Raw genomic sequence first — 19,712 nt, 5'->3', positions numbered from 1 at the left:
CAGCCTTACTCACTTCTGATCCTATGCGCTCCAGGTTTTTTCCCCCCTCTTTTGCTCTACTTTTAATGTTCAGTCTTTATTAGACTTGAAAATTCTTTATAAATACGTCCACCATATTGCCCCTCTCTACCAGTGTCATTCCTTTTGTACTAATTTGCTAGCAATTTAAATAAACACTGAAACACTGCCAACAGCAGTGTATGTTTCTAGAGTGTTTATTTCCACTATTTTCAGAATAGTTGTTAAAAATACTATAGCTTTTGCTTGTTAGAACAAAGCACATCCCCTCTCCATCTAAGAGGTTAAGCAAAAGGTTAAGAAAATTACTCAGGAGCATGCTTACGAAATGGGCTCTAAAAAGAAAAAAAAGGTCAAAATGACTCATAACAAAAATAGAATTCTGAAGCTAAAACTTTGGCACACAATCATATGTGGCCCTGATAACAAGTTATGAATACATAATATTATATTACTTTCTGATCCTTGGGAAAGGCTTATTTATGTTAAATATAATATTAATTTTATCTAGTACTGCCAAGATCATTATTAAAGCCTTTAATTGTGCAGGAATTTTTAGATTGCATTCCGGCAGGTGATTCCAGATTTGGAAGAGGCATCTAGTCATTCTATTTCCAGTCTTCATTCAAGTCTTCATTGAATATTCAAAAGGGAAAAAAAAGTTCAGAGTAGCTGCATAGCACATATCATTGCAATCACTGTGGAATCTATAAGCTTTGGCTTTCTCACAAATTAACAAGCACACATATGTTTGAGAGATCACTTTCTACAATGCACAGATCCAGGCCAAAGAAAAATGCTCTTTCTAAACAAAAATTTGAATGATAAAAATTGGCTTCTCTTTACTTACCTGCCATTTTGTTTTTGAAATATATTAATCTAACCGTCTCCAGGCCTAAAAGGTTTAGTGAGCCTTCTGTATTCAAGGGTCGTACCTGAAACAAGGAAAATCAGTCCCTGTAATAGCAGTCAGTCACATTTATATACTGCATCTTATTCTGAAAGCTCCAAAGTGCACTATAAACTCTATAAAAGGAGCACTGTTAGAAGCCAACCAGGGAGTAGAACCGCATTAACTGGCCAGAGCAAAGCCTGCTCCACAGAAGAACTGCAGGCTGGAGGGAGCAGTGTCTCCTATCTCCACTAGCACACGCCTGCTCTCAAGAATAACAACTGTGAGTCAATAAAGCCACGAAGTAGAGTTGAATACAGTTTTAGATTTTAAATTTCTGTCTGGAGAACAAGTACAGAGAGAGTTGCCTAAAATTCCACTTAAAGACATAGGATTAACACCATTCCTCCCAGCATTTCAAGAAATAGTTCTGTTAGAAGTCTACTTCATATAACAATTCAATTTTGTTTATTAGATACACAAAGCAGTAAGCTGTGCTTTTATTCTGTGTTAGTATCATGTCACAATTGCACTTCGCAACTTGATAAAAGTATACAGAGATTGCTAGAGCCTACTGGTATTTGTGATTTGCAACTTCAAAATGAAAGATGCATTCCACTCTCCGAGTCTGCAAATTGCGTTAGAAACAAACTCTTCATAATGAACTGCCATTTTTGAGTCTCCTAGACATAGCAATTCTTGTTTGTTGAAAGTAGCTTCATTCATTAAATGGGCAGTCTTGAGTCAAATATTAATCAAAGTACTAAATCACATTCTGCTGTGCAGTAAAAAAATTGCTCAAACTGCTTAATAACTCAAAGATTGGACATCAGGAAGAGTAGAGGAAATTTTCTCTAGAAGACCAGATTCTTCTTCTCTCCTTAAGATGGTTAACAGATGAGCATCTTGATCTTTGCATTATTTATCCTTATAGCATTGCCATAATATCCTGGTCTGCGTCTGACATATGGGAAACTGATATGCAGAGAGACTGAATGACTAACACAAGACCACAAGAACAGTATCTTGTAGTTCTGTGTCACCGGAATGCCCGTTAAAGGCATTATGTTGACAGTAATACAAAGCTTAAGTCAGCCTAAACTATGGGGAAAAAAAACACTTTTCTTTTTTCTTTCCAAATACAGCTGAGCAAACATCACCTAAATACCAAGAAAGTGTCAGTTTTCAAAAACTTCTTCCTTTTGATAAGTGATCCAAATGTGACATCATCCTGGTTTTAATATTTGTACTGGCTTTTGAAGGCCTGGTTAATTATCTTAACATCCATTCTGTCAATAACACAGATGCAATCGGTCCCAATGAAGCCATATACCATTAATACCAAGAAACCGCTCTCTACAATAGTATCAGTAAGTCTAACATACTCATACGCTCCAGACTGACCATTCATCTGAAACAGTGAAACCACATATAAAACATGTTTCATATCCTGTATTTTGAACAAAAAGCATTGGTGTCTTTGCAGTAGCTCTTCTTTTAGTTCAATTATTTTTAAACAAGCAGTTTTAATGATGGCTTCTAATGTGCTTGAAAAACCATCTATGCCTGTAGCAAAGCAATACTGAGTCTAGACATATTCTTTAACTGATATTGAAAGAGCAAGTTACCTTTTTGAGAGGAATAGTCTGAATCCACTCCATGGAGTTCACATCGAAGATATCAATTGCATTTTCACTGTACACAGAGAGGTATGGTGCATTGTAACCTGAGAGGGACAGATTAGGTATAGGATCACGTGCTTTTAGATAAGGCTCAAATATGTAATTTCTTATGTTTAACCATATTTATTACAAAAAATCCTCACCCCACAATACAACAACAATCTTCACAAAATGTGTTTTAACTCAAAAATGAACAAGAAATTTATTCTGAAGGCAAACGACCACTACCACCAAAAGCCTAAAACCTCTATGACTCTTCTTTTAACTTTGCAGAACCAAACTCCTTTTTGAACTACAAGAGATTACAGTTTGTTCTGCCAAACACTGATGTGATTCAAAGTTTTTTTTCTTCTGAAAGCCCTATTTTTAAGAGCTCGTCTTTTGTAAATGACATGGTAGGAAAATATATTGTTGTTATTTAATAACTGTCATTTGAATGAACTGAGCTTTTAGTCTTTGGACTATGTACTAAATGAACATCAGTTGGAACTAAGCACCATGAACCAGGCAAACATCTTCATGCATGTTTCCTTCTAGCTTTAATTCTCTTTTCTTATTTTCTGGATTGTAAAGAGAATTCTTGTGCTACTCATCTGGTGCATTTCCCCAGCATGAAATTTGTTACACTGGGACCACTTCTAAAGGAGAACTCAGTATTTCCATGTTGGCAACAAGACTGCCATCGTCTGCCAAGACTAACAAGAGCATCCGATTTGTGTTTAAATGTAACAGTTTTTGCTATAAAATATATGTCCATTCTGAATTGGAGTAACGTCAAGTCACTTCATTTAAGGCAATCGAGAAACTTTCACAACTGTCAATGACCAGTATAGATGAACTACATGTGAAAATACCTGTTTTTCAGTCTATCACAAAATCTTTTGATTCATTCATTCTCTGAGTCCAGTGTAATAATCACACTTCTTACTTGAAAACCAGAAAAGAGACATGGCCTGTAAAAGGTGCTCCTTCCACATTTGAAGGGGCTTCACAAGTGAGTTTGAGAGAAGCCCCTTCCGCTCCGCAGTGTGACTGCAGTGCTGTCACAGTGAGGCAAGAAGGCAGACTATGTTAAAAACCAACATAAGACTGCACTCATTCACATATACTCTGAGGAAAAATATACCTAATCTCTATCTCCATTCAGAAAGACATTAAAAAAAGATAGGCATTGCAGGTTCTTTTTTCTCTCCAACTGTCAAAAAGATAAAGCCCCAGCTTTGAAAAAATGCACAATAAATATTTAACACAGTTCTTGCTGAAAACTGAAACCTTGAGAAATTATAGTATTTTTTCCTTAAGGTTATAAAATTTATTTTCTATACTGCCTGCCATACACTGTATTTTGGAAGGGAAGTGGGAGACAGAGGGGGGACAGTTAAAAACTGATGTTTTAAAAAAGCAAAGAGAGGAGATGAATGAGAAGACTGTCAACAAAAACTGCAGAGGAAGAGAGAATGAAGGAGTAAGGAAAGAAAAGGAAAAAAAAACAGGAAGTAGGAATAAACACCATTGGAGAAAAGCAAGTCAAACTACCAGATCCTGATGACTCTGAACATAAGAAAGCTTGAATCAAAATGCTGAGTCAAAGCACAATCGAATTTTAAGACTTCAAATAACAACAGTCCAGTATCAGTGGTAGCGAATGCACAAAGATCCCATCAGCCTCTGCAGGACCTGAGGCTTTCGGCTGTTTTAGAGACCTTCTCATGCGTTTAGAAATTGGATATCAGAGTCAGAAATCCTGACCCATGATTCCTCTTTGTGCTACACCAGTATAGGTCAGTGACAGAGCTGTCAAACCTAGCATAAATGGGATCATTTACCTGTCACGTTACCTTCCCTTCCTGTGCATATTAATACAAGCAGCGATCACTTCAATGTATAATAGCAAGTACACTGACACACACGGCAACTTACAGCAAGAAGATGGAGTTGCGGGCCACATCAATTCTTGTTGTCTAGATCTTCGGCCCTGGCAGTCAACGTAAACCCCTACGCTGCTAAAACACAGCAGGTATTCTTTACTTGAGATTTCGACTGCACAGATGGCATCAGTTGGCTGCTGTGCGACAAATGATAGCGTGTGGTCATCTGGATGGAGCAGACTGTACGGGCTGCCTTCTCCGTGAAGTGGGTATTTTAAGAAACCTGACTGGTAGCCCACACAAAGACGGTCACTGAAGATTGACATCCACTGGACATTTCCCTGGACTTGGATCTCCTTGATCTTTTTGTGACGTGTCTTACTCTGATTTAGTTCATAACAGAGGACCTGCCTTTTCATAGCTACACACAGGCATGTAAGAGCTCCGTGGCGCACATGTCCAGAAACTATTGACTGACAGCCTTTTGTCTCTGCCAGCTTATAAAACTCAGTCTCCCTTCCATCCAGGGCAGCCATAGGGAAAAGCCGCACATGACGGTTTCGTCCTGAGATTACTGCAATGAGCTGTTCATTTGGGATAAGCTCAATTTGATGAACCTTCTTGTTGTCACCAACACGGATAATCTCTAAAAAAGAAAACAAAACCCCCCAAATCCAAGTAAATAATGTTGAAGTGTGAAGTGATTAAAATATATGTATTTGTAAAAATAAACTACGAAGTAAGCTCAAGAAATCCCTTTTGTTGCTTCCCTGCAATACTAAAAAGCACAGGATCAAAACTTGTATTTTAATAATACCAGATGTGGCAATGCTGGATAGACCTTTGGCTTTTCCTCATCAGAAAAAGGGAGGAGCAGATCCGATGCAGTAACAACTGCTGTATTATTTCGGCATTCATTTCAAAAAACAGATTACAACCACGGAACTACTGAATAAAGGAAAACCCTTGAATAACTAAAACATACAATTAAACATGTTGCTTGTTGAAGTAGCTTGGGTATCTGTCATTACGTCTCTTTACAATACTGAACATAAGTTTTCATTTTCAATACCAAGAAGGAGGTTACAGAAAAGATTGAGCCAGGCTCCTTAGTGAGGTGCACAGCAGGAGAAGCGGATTCACTGGTAACAAATTGAAACAGAGGAGGTTCCAAGTGGATATACAAAGAAAATGTTAAATTGTGAGAATAATTACACTTTGCAACAGGCAGCCCAGAGAGACTGTGGAACCTCCATCCTTGGGGATTTTCAAGACCTGACTGACAAAGTCCAGAGCAACCCGGTCTAAATTCAGTATTGAGCCTGCTTCAAACAAGGGAACAAAACCTTCACAGCTGCATTCCAGATGCTAGCTCTTTGTTACTGGAAAGGATACCCAAAACAGAAAGCACACAGAACACCTTCTTGATTATCAGCTCTCACATGGGGTTGTCCAGCTGATAATGTAGTAAAGTGAGAAAAATGAAACCAGAGGATACTGAACAAGAAAAAAAGGTTACAAAGTCACTTTCTGACTATTTACTATTTGGGAAATTATTACCAGTTCCTAACCTCTTACCGTCTTTGGTGACATGCACAACAAATAACCCTTCTTCATTCCCCAAAGCTATTCTTTCATGGTCTACGATATTAAGGAAAAAAAAAAAGTGAGTTATTTTTCTTTGGAAATACTTCTTCAATAGTGATAATTCTGATTAACGGAAACAGTTTTTTAATATCTTGAAATAAACAAACATAAAGACAAACCCAACATATTCATGTGACAAAAAATATTGGTAACCTGATCTTTCAAATTTCTGAAAAAGTAAGTTTTTTCTAATGTTAGTAGAAATAAAATCAAGAAACATAATTTTTAACAAACCATTCAGAGCACTTAAGTGTACTAGCGACTTTGGAATAACTATAATACCACATTTAAATAATTTAAATAATCCAAGTTTAACATATCTTATGGAGTAGCATTTAAAATAATTATATTAATTCTCTGCTTTTACCTTTTCTCTCTGGTCCCACAACCAGATTTTGTAAAGTCAGTGATTTACATGTATTCTATAGAGCTAATTTTGCCCAGTTAAGGAATTATTTTTACAGAATAACAAAAGAGTAATGTCCAGTTCTCAGTCAAAATTATTCATAATTATGCATACGTGTGAATAGGCAGAATATTCTTAAAGATCTGAAGAAAGTACTGGGTGGTGAACCGCACTTCTCAAACCCATACACATTTCCATATGGGATAAAAACCCAATATATTACTCTCTATTCAGTAGATAATGCCACTTAACATGATTTTGCAAAAAAAAGCATGCTTTTAGGATACCCATTTTTCTTAGAGTTATCTTCTTATTCATTTCATACCTATGATTGCTGCTGACTGTGTTGTTTTAATGAGGGGTAAGGTGCTGTCATAAGCTTCTTTGGGCACATAGACTGAGCGGTCTTTGAGTTTGTTCTTCTTCAAGATCCTATGCAATTCGTTCAGCACTCCTACCCACTTGCTTTTTTCATTCTCACCGTCTGCTAGAATCAGGATTGAACACTTATTACTGGATGCAGAGAGCTGGGAAGCTGTGACCTGGAAAATTTTAAAATACATATTTTAAGTCATAAGCAATACAAAATTTAATCATGATAATTTTTACAGGGATATCAGGTGCCTATAAGTGTCCTTTTAATTAGTTGTCTGAACTAAGAATGCAAAAACTTAGCCTTAGTTAATAGAAAACACTATCTCAATCAAGAACCCACATCAGAAAAACCTGTATATGTGAATAACTCAGTGATGAACAGAGAAAACTTTGGCTTTATTCTAAATGCATTTGTATTTATTCTATAATTTGGAAATGTCTGCCCTTAATAAGGTAGTCAGTCACCTGTTTCTCACAGCAATTTTATAATGAAAAGCATTTCTTACAAAGTATTCTGTTGTTTTTTTATTAAGACCAATAGTTTTCATTAATAATCTCATGCAATAGGAATAGTCTTTATTGAAGAATTATCTATGATCCTTTTCATGTATTTGGTAGAGCTACTACAGATGACAATGAAAGCCCCTTTTGTAGGTTTATCTCCTCTTAGCATGCAGAGTGATGAACAGTCTGAAAGCCAGAAAAACAAGGAGTGAAATACAATGGTATAGTAAAGAAATGATAGGGGAATTAATAAGACACCAAAGATACTTAATTGAGGTTCAAAGCTTCAATAAAATATCTAGTAAAAATAAGAAGAATATTAGAAAAAGCCAATGATGGCCAATGATGATATCAGATAACAGAACAGACATAAATTTTGAGGAGGATTTTACACTAGATTTCTATACTATCTGATGAATAGGAGTTTTCAGGGATCCAACGCTTGTATACAAAGAAAATACATAAAATAAGGGCGTCAGAAATACCACAACAAATTAAATTGTAAAGCAGAAGGCAATTTTAGGAAATGAAAATGTAGAAGGTTATGAAGAACAGAAGAATTCCAAATGACTAACAGAAGGTTGAAGAAATCACGTCTTACTGTGAAGGCTAAAAACCCAAAACCCATGTAAAGAGACGAGAACTTTTCTAAATGTGCCAGTGCTATTTTTACCACAAAAATGATATATGTGCAGATCCTTACGCATTGCTGCTGCTGCCATGGATACCACATGGCCAGAACTTGCAAAGGAAATAAAATACTAGCAAGCTGTCAGTGAATGCACGCCGTACATCACACTGTGAAAACCTGTACTTCTGGGTTACTAGGGTCAAGACATAATACTTACCCTAAAGATACAGGGGATATCTTTTCGATTTGCATGGATGACATCTGAGGCCAAGACAGAACTCACTGAGAATTCTTCATCCCTTATGGAGACCACAAACATAATTGGAAAAGAGTTAAAGAGTAAAAACTGTATGGTTGGTTTTATATTTCCATAGTACCAATAGCCTTGTTTTGTGAAGGATACAACAAGACAGTACTGAGACCTAATTTTTAAAATTATTCTTTCCTCTTTATCTGCAGATGAAACTCACAAATACAATGCTGCATAACTAATTCCCAATAAATGTTGATGGAGATAAATCTATTCAGAGTATCTATTTTTGTATGTTTAAATGAAAACCTTTTTTTAAAAAACAAAACAAAACATAATCAAACTTAAAAAATAAGCCTGGACCAAGAACACCTCTCCAACTTCTTTCATGAAAATCCAAACCTGCTAGAAGCTATAAGCTACAGCTGTTTGAAACTTCATGGATAAAGTAACCTCGTTCAGAGACGAGCTTTACTTAGTTGGTATCTTACATGTCCTCAACCTTCAGTGAAACTGGCAGTATTTCAGTAATACTGAAGACAGTGGGAACAAACTATTTACCCCTTCTGAATCAAAAATTGTATTAGTTTTATTTATCCTATAACAAAGCTTTAGCTGTCTTTTAAAATTCAATTCAACCCCAAAAGAACGTATTTTTCTTCTTCATTCGTTTCAGCTGAACACAGCTGAACAGATGCATTTTGGCACATGATATAGTAACGGGAGTTTAAATTGCCGCATAGGAACACACAAGTGGAGTTCAGGCTAACTGCAAATACTGCTCTTCTCCGGAAAATTAGAGGCTCTCAACATGGATTACAGTGTTTCATAAAAGCTCTGGATTTTGCTTACTGATTTCACAAAAAGGAAAAGCAGAAAAAGCCTCCCAGTGCCTCTGAAAAGCTCCCACTCAGCACCAAACAGCTTACCTCATGTCTATGACCTGACTCACTACCACGCTGGGCTGGGAAGCTTTTCCTTCTGCTACATCATAGAGGAAGAGTTTAAAATCACAGATGACTGCCAGCGCTCTCTGCCAACCTTTCTTCACTCCAGCTGGTTTTGGTACCTTTAGAAGATAAAATCTCATCAACTCTCTGTAAGTTTGCATGCAACCAAAAATCAAACAGAAAGTACCAGAATCAGTTCTCTCATCTAGTTGACAAGCTTTTATTCAGTGATAACATTAAGCAATAGAAGCAATAGCACAGGTGCAGTGAGAGCATCAAACACAGCTGCACAGACACCACGATATATTATTTAAAAATTTCATAGCACCACAGATTCTTCCTTCTTATTTCACAAACTCATTCAAAGCTATATTAATAAATATAGAGAAAGAAACCCATCTCTAGCTGATCAACAGGAATATGGCCAAAACTATGTCGAGTAATTTTTTTAGTATTTACATACTAGTATCCATACCAACGACCCTAGACAGTACATCAACAGAAAGACTGATCTCAAGAGATGGACTATTCAAGACCAACTCAAAGCACAATGGCCAACAGAGATGGAGAGAGAAGTACCGTTGAAAATGCTGAGTTGCTTTGTGAAAATTTAGGTCTTAGTTTGCAAACTGACACCTTAAGGTATAATTGAACCCACCACCCCCCAACACCCCAATTAGAGTTTAATTACATCTCCAGAAAACAACACATTTAGTGTAAGTGCCCCAAATGCAGCTACCTGATACTTACTCGGACATGTCCTTCATAAGCTGTTCCTATGCCTTTCTGTGGATCTATTCCCAAAGGTCCCTTAGTTTGTTCGGGAGGGATTGGACATACTGCAGGAGCTTTGTCTGCACAGGTCACGTGGCAAGAGAATCCACATACTTGTGAGAAGGAGAAGAAACAAAAAGATTTGATGGTTATTTCTTGTGCAATGCAAAAGCTATGATAATGATGACATTTATAAAGGAATCCTCTCTTCTTTATTAACTGACAACTGAATAGTTTCACTGAACTTTGCTACACTGAAACAGAAACGTCCATCTGTGCACAGCAGCAGTTGATGCTTTTATCTGCTTTAAATTCTGATTTGCTCATTTTCAGAGGTGTATGGATACAAAGTCTGGTTTCATACAGGTAAGAAAGAGCCTAATCAGAAGCTCATACTGAGATAATCTCTATGATTTCCTCTAGGCCCAACTCTACTAGCAAACAAAAAGCTGGAAGCTCATCTAAATGAGTGTCACTCTGTGTACATATAAACATAGAATAAATTAGTCCTGGAAAGAAGCAAAATTGGTAGTGAATGGCAAACCTGTCTTTCATTTTGCCCTAAGTCAGAACACGAAGCTGTTGTCAGCATACTTGATCAATGACTGTGGCCCTACTTGCTATTCTAAGTAAACTGAACGAAGCTCTTCTACCACCAACTAGAAGAAGTATGTCCCCAGGTAATCTGTTACATGAGATGTTCAGAGTGTTTGGCTTCTACTGTTCAAAGACTGAAGCATGAGAATATATTCTGTTATTCAAAATACAAATAGAAGACTCCTGCATTGTCACTCCACAACCTTTACTGTACAATTTGCATCTATAAGAACTTCAGTTCACCCTTCCTGCTTTCACAAGTGCTTACCTTCACAAGTACAGCCCTGTCGTATTAAACCAACCATCAGAGATGTGCACTGATTGCATTTTGTCGGTGTATTAAACGATTTCACTACAAACTGGTGGGCTTTAGGCTGTGAGACAAGCAGACAAGAACGTTAATACCTGTAAGACTTCTGAAGAACAGTTATTTTTTTCACGCACATAAGAGCACATAAGGTAGCTTATTTATTTTTGCTGAAATGAGATCTGAGGTCCTAACACATGGTCTGAAAAAAACTCCTTATCAATGCTTGTTATTGATAATTAAAACCATCCTCTGTAAACGAAACCATGGAAACCAAACCTTGTCTCAGAACATGACTTTGCTTCCATTGCAGATAGGAAAGTTGCCAAAATTATTCCATTACACTCTGGAAGTTGAAGGTGTGTATATATGTGCTTGGTAGGCACCTGGCGGCCAGCCAAGGTCAACCCACCATAGTATTTTTTAAGCTGCAAATTCAATGCCTCTCTGTAAGCAGTGTTGCCTTAGTTCAAAGCAAAATATCAGACTTCTTCAAAATTCTAATTTTTATGCCAGGAAGCATGACACAATTCAGTTTTATGATGTCAGGCACAGGCAATTTCAGAAAACCCAATTTAAAAGCAAGAGTATAGATAACGTTGATTTTGAAAGGGCTTCTCTTCTTGTTAGTTCTTGCAAACACAGAGTACACGATTAAGTGTTTTAATTCTCTCTCTCCCTCCCCTCAAGGATGGCAGTGCTGATGCTATGACATCAAGGCTAAATGACTACATAATGTGGTAGTATGATTCATAAAAGGCCTTATGTAAAATCCAGGAAGCTGCTTGGCTTTTCTAAAAAACTCCCAGTGAAGTAACAACTGGTAGGTGGTGAAAGGATACAGCACAGGGTGAACACAAAGACTGTCCAAACAACGTGGATAGTGTGCATGATCTGAAATAAGACAATTTTGCAGACTACTTTAATGAGTAGGTATATTAAAATTTTACTCACTTTCCTGTTTTTCACAGCATAAGATATCACACCTAAGGGCTCAAACTTCATCCATATTTAATGACATTTTTACTGTTACAATGGAAGCTTTCTGTCTACAGATGGACGTCGTGTTTTGAAACTTGTAGGGAAACAATACTTAGCTTTAAAAACTGATGCAATCATAAAGTAAGAAGGTTCTTTAGGGAACATAATAAATTAGAAAGCCAATCATTACTTACTGAGCAAAATATTTGCAAAAATGAAATTATGTGCCCAGTAAAATGTTTCACGTGATTCCAAGTGCATTTACAGTTTTTTAATTGATCTACTAAGATGTTGTCAGCAGAACACTGTCTGCTCAAAATTTTTAGCTTTCCTTTACACAAATCAAGTTTTTTGCTATTTTGCAATTTATCAAAGGAGAGAAACAGATCTATTAGAAAGACTCACTTCCTTCATTGATTAGTTGCAGAAAAAATGTAACTTTTTTAAACATACAGAAGATTCCTAAGCCATTGAGGCACTTCTGATACTTATACGAGACATTTTTTTCCTTGGTTAACTTGCATTTTATTCCTCATTTGCTTGAATATACACAATACACTCACTGACTTATTTAGCCAACAGCAAAATAATTTCAACAACTGATGTAAAATCAGTATTTATGCAAGTAAAAAGCCAGAAGACACAAAAACTGGAATTCCCTCTCCTAGCCCCATGCTGGTTGTAGTGCTCACTCTACATTACTTATAAAACTACAAATCTACAGTTTCGTTTTAGGCTTACTCTTTGCCTTTTCTCAAAAATAAACATCTAATTAGCACACAGACGTATTGCACGCAGGGGATAGATGCAGGTTGGTCAGACACACGCCGGAAAACACTCTCTTTCTAGTAAGTCTCTTTTCCTTTCTTCATGTTCTGGTTAATTTACCTCTTTCTAATGTCCAAACTACTGTTTTTCCTATAATCAAATGCCTGTGTACTGCTACAGTGGAATGCCTCATCTCACCACATAATTTAAGAACGAAGGGTTTTAAATTTCAGAATGCAACCAGCTTGCATACAAACAACCCTTCCAGGCAGTTCTGGTAAGATTACTGTGATAAGCAGTTCTCCTGAAACTGATGCCCAGGAATGATATTTTGCCCCTTGCTATATAAAAAGTGTGAATGCTTGACTGAATACCTTTGGTGCAGAGAGTCCCGATCCAATATATGCTGTCCTCATGGTTGGTGTGTGAATTGAACGGGGAGGATGATCTGTAACCTGAACATAGTTCCCAAAGGATCAATAAGACATCAAATACACACTATCAAAGATAGCTTGAATAAAGTAAAAAGACTACAACGTCCTACCCACCCCATCCCCAAAATTACAAGCAATGAAACCAAACTGATCAAGGTAGAAAAGGACTCAGAAAACCAAACCCTATTTCTCAGCAGAGTGATGTGTACGATTCTTCTTCTAAATGTCAAAAATAATTTTGTATTATCTTAAACATTTGATTGAATCATTTCTAGTGTAAAATAATCAAGAAATAATTTTTTTAACAGGGAAAAGGGTTATATTATTATAGTTTCAGAGCCTGGCTAATATTTTGTATTGACCAGACTTTAAGCACGACTCTAAAGTGTCTCTTACAAACTAGAGTATACCTTTAACTTTGTGACAACATTTCTTAAATATTCATGACTGAAGATACATTATGAAGAGAGACTGTATCTAATAATTGATTCAACATAGTTCCCATTCCTAATCAGTTAACCATATGTGAAAGGAAATGCAACATTCCCCAAAATACTGCTCACCACTAGTGCAGAAGGTTATTACAAGGTCCTAAATAGTCTCACTGCAGAGTGAGCTTCATTCTAAACAAAAGGATTTGCAATAGGAATTTTTATGAGTGAAACTGTTACTCCTAAATAGAAAAGACAAAAATTTGTCAACACTGAAGTACCTCGATTGGTTCAATCTCACTAGCTGTAGAAGGAGACCTTGATCTTGAATGGAGGTGAGACTTGCTATCTTCATCCCGTGATGGAGTATTAGACAATGTAAAATTCTCAACTGAATCAATCTAGGAGAACAATTCAAGAGAAAAAAAAAAAACAACCAAAAAAAAAATAAATCACAGACATCATTAAAAAAGAATTCTTAACTCTTACCAAAATAAGATATGGGAGCAGTAGAATTCCTAAGAGAGAACTGAGAGGATAAAAATTCCATTTTAAGCAACTTCCTAATTAATGTACAAAAATGCAATGAAAGTTATTGAACATGAACACGCCAAGGCTTCTGCTGAGAGGAGAGCACATGCATAAGAGCTGCTAGTTCAGGGGCCTGATAAACACTTGGAAGAGACTTGTAATTCAGCATTTTTAAAGGGTGAACATTTTCTAAACACTACCGGGTTTTGTCCACTGTCAGTAGAGATTTGTTAGAAGCGAATTCCCATGTAGCCCAGCTAAATCACTGCAAATATATTTAGGAGAAAATAAGGAGAAAAGGCAGAGCAAACAACGTATTTCCTGAGGTTAGTTAGTTATATTTACAGGGAATTGAGGGGGTTTTTGTACTCCATTTGAACTATAAATACACCCTTACCAGGAATAGAGTTTCTTCTGGGGAGTATTTTCCTAGTCCTTGATATACAATGAAACTAAGCCAAACACAACTACACTGAACAACAAGGCATATAGGTACAATCTTGGATAACAAGTCATCTTTTGTCAGTGCAGCTGAAAAATCAGAGAATGCAGGATTCTTCCTTGAAAACAAGACATCTCCACATCAAAGTTTTCTATGTAAATTTATATTTTTTAAAAAAGAATTACAGCAAGATGAGGATGCTTTTGTCCACTAATAATAAAACTGAAAGCCTACAGAAGGCTCCACTGCATGCCTGGCTTTTCTGGAGTGATGCTATCTATCATCAGTCCCCCATTGCTCAGGATTTGCCTAGCTTGCACACAAGCTAAAATATGCAGCAACGTTTGCAGAAAGCATTTGAACATTCCAGTGCTTTTTTATCTTATTTGCCATTGACATCATACTAAGAATTCCACAAGCTTTACTACTTTTTGGGAATGAAATATATTGCCAAGCCAATCTTATACATGCATATACAGTCCTGTTCTCCAGAAACTCAGTCATGGTAGTGAACAGGTGCAGTTGCTGTTTTTTCTTTTTCCCTTTTTTTTTTTTATTTTCTTTTTTAATAGTAGTGAGTTAAGCTTGATGGCTTCCAGTTTTATCATAGCCTTCAAAAAAAGTTATCTGGTGGAAAACGCCCATCAGCTTAACCAACTTAGGCATATTAAGATGCCTGCAAGTACTTCTGTAATGAAAACGCGAAAATCTCACACTGGGATACACCTGTTTTCTACACATAGATCATGTGTTTCAAGCACTGAGGCAAAAATTAGCAGTACAGCAAACATTTTGTGCTCAAAATTATCAGAAGCAAATAATAATTGGAAGCTTTATCCAGTATTAGGAACATTGATGCCTTTAAGTAGTAAATCCCCAAACACACAACATTGTTTCAATTGCTTTAAACTTATTATTTTTATCGAGTCTAAACATGTGATAACTTGGAGTCCACTCAAAGACTTAAACCTTGATCAATTCCACCTTCTTCTTAAAAGTGTTATTAAAAAATAAGCCAAATGAGTAACTACAGGCAAAATTTTCATAGCAAGAAACAGACATTCCTTTTCTTCTGCAAGTTAAACACGGAGATCTAATCTATCATTTCATAAATGTTTCCAGATACTCCAAAGGCCCTCCCTTTCAAAGTAGCATCTGCATACCAAAAAAATTTTCATGGTGTTTCTTAAAAAAAATTTAGTACAAGCATGATATGAATGACGGAACTTTTCTGGAATGTGCTACAAAGCCTTTGTAGTTGAAGACAACTGCTGAACCAGTAACAAATGTATTTTTACTTTACTTCTGAACATAAAAAGCCCACAAAACACACAGAAGCTGATCTACCATTACAGAATTTGAAGGGAATTTAACCATCACCTTTACTGCAGAAGCAGGGCCTTAAGCTGTATTGCTGCAGTAACCTCCAGGTTCCTTGCTTTAATGAGAAGAGCTAAGTACAAAAGCAACTGAAGTCAACTACGGCCAAAAGCTTATGTGGACCGTATCAACAACATTAAAATTAGTTTTACACTAATCGACTGGATTATCAAAAGCTTACTTCAGTATTTCCTACCAAACTGTAATAGCCTTGTCATCTTCCACAGGACTGTCCTTAGTTGTCTACATGGTGTCACCCGTGTAGGTCTGAGCCGGAGCTGGCCAGTGTATAAACACATCTTGAGAAGAGATGAATTGCAGCCACAGCCGACAAAAACGAGCAGTTACTGTAAACTTGCCTAAGACACTGAGCAGTGTGCTTTGAACTGCACAGGGAAGCTCATTATTAGAGCTGTTGGGCATTATTCAATACTAATGCTTTGTATGCTTTCCTATTCCTATCATTATAGGTATATAAAAGAAACAAAAGTGGCAGTATGAGTTTAAAATGGACATAGCATACCTGGTATGAATTCAGTCTGACAAAGCTTTGATAACACCATTTTTAAAAATTCACCTTGATTATTGAAACACTATAGAGCTTTCCAGCTTAACAGACTACAACACATCCAACTCTGTCTTCCTCATATGAATTTTTCCTGCCCTTCTTGACGCTCAGTTTACTCAATTCCCCACTTCCCATTTATTTATCTCTGTACTGTGACATTTTCTATCATTTGCTATGACATGCCTCACAAATGCCAAACTTTACCTTCTATAGGCAATTCCCATAACTCAACACATGCCCTCTGCTAAGGGCAAGGAAACAAGCAGACCTTCATTTGACATTTGCTCGTCTTCCCTACCTCCATCTACCTGATCAGCTTTCACAAAGAACTTTCATATTGAAATGAGAAAGTACCCAAAGCATCTTCTCCAGTTACTGTGATATTCTGCTCACAAGATTACCAAATTAAATACTCCAAAAGCTTTTAGCCCACAGCTGTAAAACAACAGAAAGCACAGCAGCAGCAGCAAACGGTAGCAGCAGCACGAGACATGCAGTGAGGTAAATACACAATCCATACATTAAACAAAGGCATGTACACAACAGGCAAAAAATAAAGGGCCACATAGAGTAAGACAGCCTCTTACACGTCTGCCTTTGTTAGCTGGAATACAGGAAGGAGAGCGCTTTAACAAAGAAAGGAGGAGAATATGTTACAAAACCAAACAGTGACACATACATCAGCTCAGAATTTGTTGCTCTAAATCTCCAGAGGTAGTTTTTAGACACACACAAACATGTTCATTTTTACAAGTATTTTCAAAACAAGATAGCCTGGGGCAACAAGAGGGGAAAAAACATCCAAAAAAAAGGAACAATTATTTTAAAGTCTGTAGTTTTACACTGGACAATAGCAGTGAAACTGCAGACTACATTACACTAATAATTTGCAGTTAGCATCTCTGTACTTGGAACAAGACGAATAAAGCAATCTCTTGGAGGCGCAATATGTCTAATTTAAAGTATCATTAAGAAACAGAATGATTCCAAACTTAATTATGAATGTGCAGGTGGAGTCAGGGCTCTCACCACACACTGCTATGGATTATTCTGTTTAATATTGAGAATTCAGACCGTGATTTATTCTGTGGTTATTTACGAAGTTCAGATTTGTTTAGTCTAACCAAAGCCCATGAGGACTGGATGTGAGGACAGACTGCAGGAGGATTTAAGAAATCTATTTTTAATTCGTAATGCGTTGAAAACAGGGGAAAAGTAGTATTTTCTAGCAAGTAGGGAAAATAAATTTTGCCAACGGAAAACAGGATTACATTTTATTTCTATAAATAATCACAAATTCACCTTTAAATAAAACAAGTTGATTGCTTCTAGTAGCTAGTGAGATACACAAAAATCCACCTGGCAAAAAACCAAGACTCAACACTTCGATTATCAGACACTTCTAGTGAACACAGGAGACTTAACACCTAGATGACGTTACTGAGAGACAGCCTCAACACACAGGAGGAACAGCGGCAAAGATTTAGAAACGAGTATATTAATCGCCGGTGGTGACTTCCCTCCCCATCAAAATCAGAAACTAGGGACAGCAAAACCCATTTCTACTCTCCTCAGCACCCTCCTGTCTGCACAGGAGATACAAGGATCGTTTCTGAACGTGGGGGCTTTTGCAGGTATGAGGATTTAGGTGCCAGTACTGCCAACCTGACCAAGTGTCTTTGGATTTGAGGAGGGATAGCTGGAACCAACAGTGACTGCTACTTGTCTAAGTGAGCTACTGCTTTTTTTTCTCAGCTCCTGCAGGCTACAGAGGCAGCAGGACATCTATTTTTAGTTCCCTCCAGAAGAAATTGCGAAGCTACCATTTTCCTCATTGAACCAATTAGAATTAACTCCAGTCATTCGCAGAGTGCTATAAACAACTACGTTATTTTGATGGCAGACACACAAGTGTCTGCCATCCTAGTAAACTCCAAGTGTAATCAGTGGGTCAAACTCAGTTCTGCTTACACATCTGTATGTTAAATAGTCTCCAGAGATCTTGCAAAGAGTGCTATCTAACTGCAACCGTATATTATTTTACACTCTCTCTGTCGTTCCATAATGAAGCACAGGAGCTGGAAAAACACTATGGGACACTAGTAATATTTACTTTTGGCTCTTGATTACAGGAGATACTTTCCTGAAACGCACTTTCCTGCAGCACTGCCTTAGTCTGACCTGAGGACTTCTAATTCTTCCTTGGTCTTAATATAAAGAACCCCCACACTTCTCAGGTTTGACGGAGCACAGGTTAACTTGAAATATTGCAAGAAAACACTGCCCTTCAAGGTAACTACTGCCAAAAAGAGACACTGGAAAGGTAATGGAGGTCACATCCAGTGGGGCGGGTTTTGTTGGTTTTTTTTCATAGCCCTGTTTTAATTTAAGTCTGCCAAATACATTGATATTGAACCAACTCAACAAGCTAAAACATAAATAACTGTTAATATTGATAATTCAGAGGCTATATACTATGAAACTCACTACGAACAACTCCAGTATTTGTCCAATAAATGAAAGATGCAGAACCGACTTTAAGCACAACTTAATTATACCACCTTTCACCTACTAACACAGACTTCAGCTTTACTTCTGTTTCTAATAAAGACAGGTAACTCAACAAGTCTTGTATTTGCCTGCAAGATGCTCTATTCCTATATTTGAACAGTCAACACTCTTCCTTTGCAGTTTTGCCCTATGAGAAAGAAATCTGCCCTGGTGTTAGACACATTAGCTCCTGTGTGCCTAACTCTTGCCCAAAGCAACTGAGGAAAAAAGTGCTCCTGTTGGACTCTGACTGAAGATGTAACAAGAGAAGTTTGATTCCGCGTGTATTAAGTCATTCACATGCAACAATATACAGATTAATACCTAGAGTTTTATCAAAGATTAAAAGATGGGTATCTGAAAAGATTTGATCTGGGTGGATTAATCAAGAAGAACGTCTTAAAGGATGTAAGCCAATAGAACATTATTCACTTGCATAGACCAAAAAAATATTATTTTGTCAAAATGCTTGTGAAAAAAATACGCTGCCTTCTTTAATAAAACAAACAAACAAAAAAACCCCCCAAAAAACCCACAAAAACGCCAACCAACATATAAATACAGACTAAAGTACTGATGTACTGATGTCCTTCAAAACTAACTAGATAGCAACCAGGAAAACCTTCTTGTCCTAAGTTTCCCCTTGCAAAACAAAGCATTATCAACTACTCTACCACATATGTACTTTATTTCTCTTTTAACAGCTTTTAGGAGAGAGTATTAGAT

General features: G+C 36.9%; 1 protein-coding gene across 14 annotated transcripts in view; it reads right to left on the bottom strand.

Moving 5' to 3' along the window:
* The window catches only part of CDC42BPA (CDC42 binding protein kinase alpha), a 189,832-nt gene that overhangs the window by 20,426 nt on the left and 149,694 nt on the right, over positions 1-19,712 (bottom strand). For 11 of the 14 annotated variants that reach the window (XM_054194340.1, XM_054194339.1, XM_054194341.1 and 8 more), the window contains 12 exons: positions 17,024-17,062; positions 13,797-13,916; positions 13,025-13,105; positions 10,863-10,968; positions 9,974-10,110; positions 9,203-9,342; positions 8,241-8,322; positions 6,839-7,055; positions 6,039-6,101; positions 4,513-5,106; positions 2,539-2,636; positions 869-953 (listed from right to left, as the gene is read on the bottom strand). In XM_054194340.1, coding sequence (XP_054050315.1) covers positions 869-953; positions 2,539-2,636; positions 4,513-5,106; positions 6,039-6,101; positions 6,839-7,055; positions 8,241-8,322; positions 9,203-9,342; positions 9,974-10,110; positions 10,863-10,968; positions 13,025-13,105; positions 13,797-13,916; positions 17,024-17,062 — 1,762 coding nt within the window. The remainder of the gene's footprint in view (positions 1-868; positions 954-2,538; positions 2,637-4,512; positions 5,107-6,038; positions 6,102-6,838; positions 7,056-8,240; positions 8,323-9,202; positions 9,343-9,973; positions 10,111-10,862; positions 10,969-13,024; positions 13,106-13,796; positions 13,917-17,023; positions 17,063-19,712) is intronic. The other 3 variants (XM_054194342.1, XM_054194344.1, XM_054194351.1) reach the window with 1 other exon arrangement.

The sequence above is a fragment of the Rissa tridactyla genome, chromosome 3 (genome assembly GCF_028500815.1).
Source record: "Rissa tridactyla isolate bRisTri1 chromosome 3, bRisTri1.patW.cur.20221130, whole genome shotgun sequence".
Taxonomy (NCBI): Eukaryota; Metazoa; Chordata; class Aves; order Charadriiformes; family Laridae; genus Rissa; species Rissa tridactyla.
Note: the sequence above shows the minus strand (reverse complement) of the source record. Positions and strands in the feature narration are given on the sequence as shown.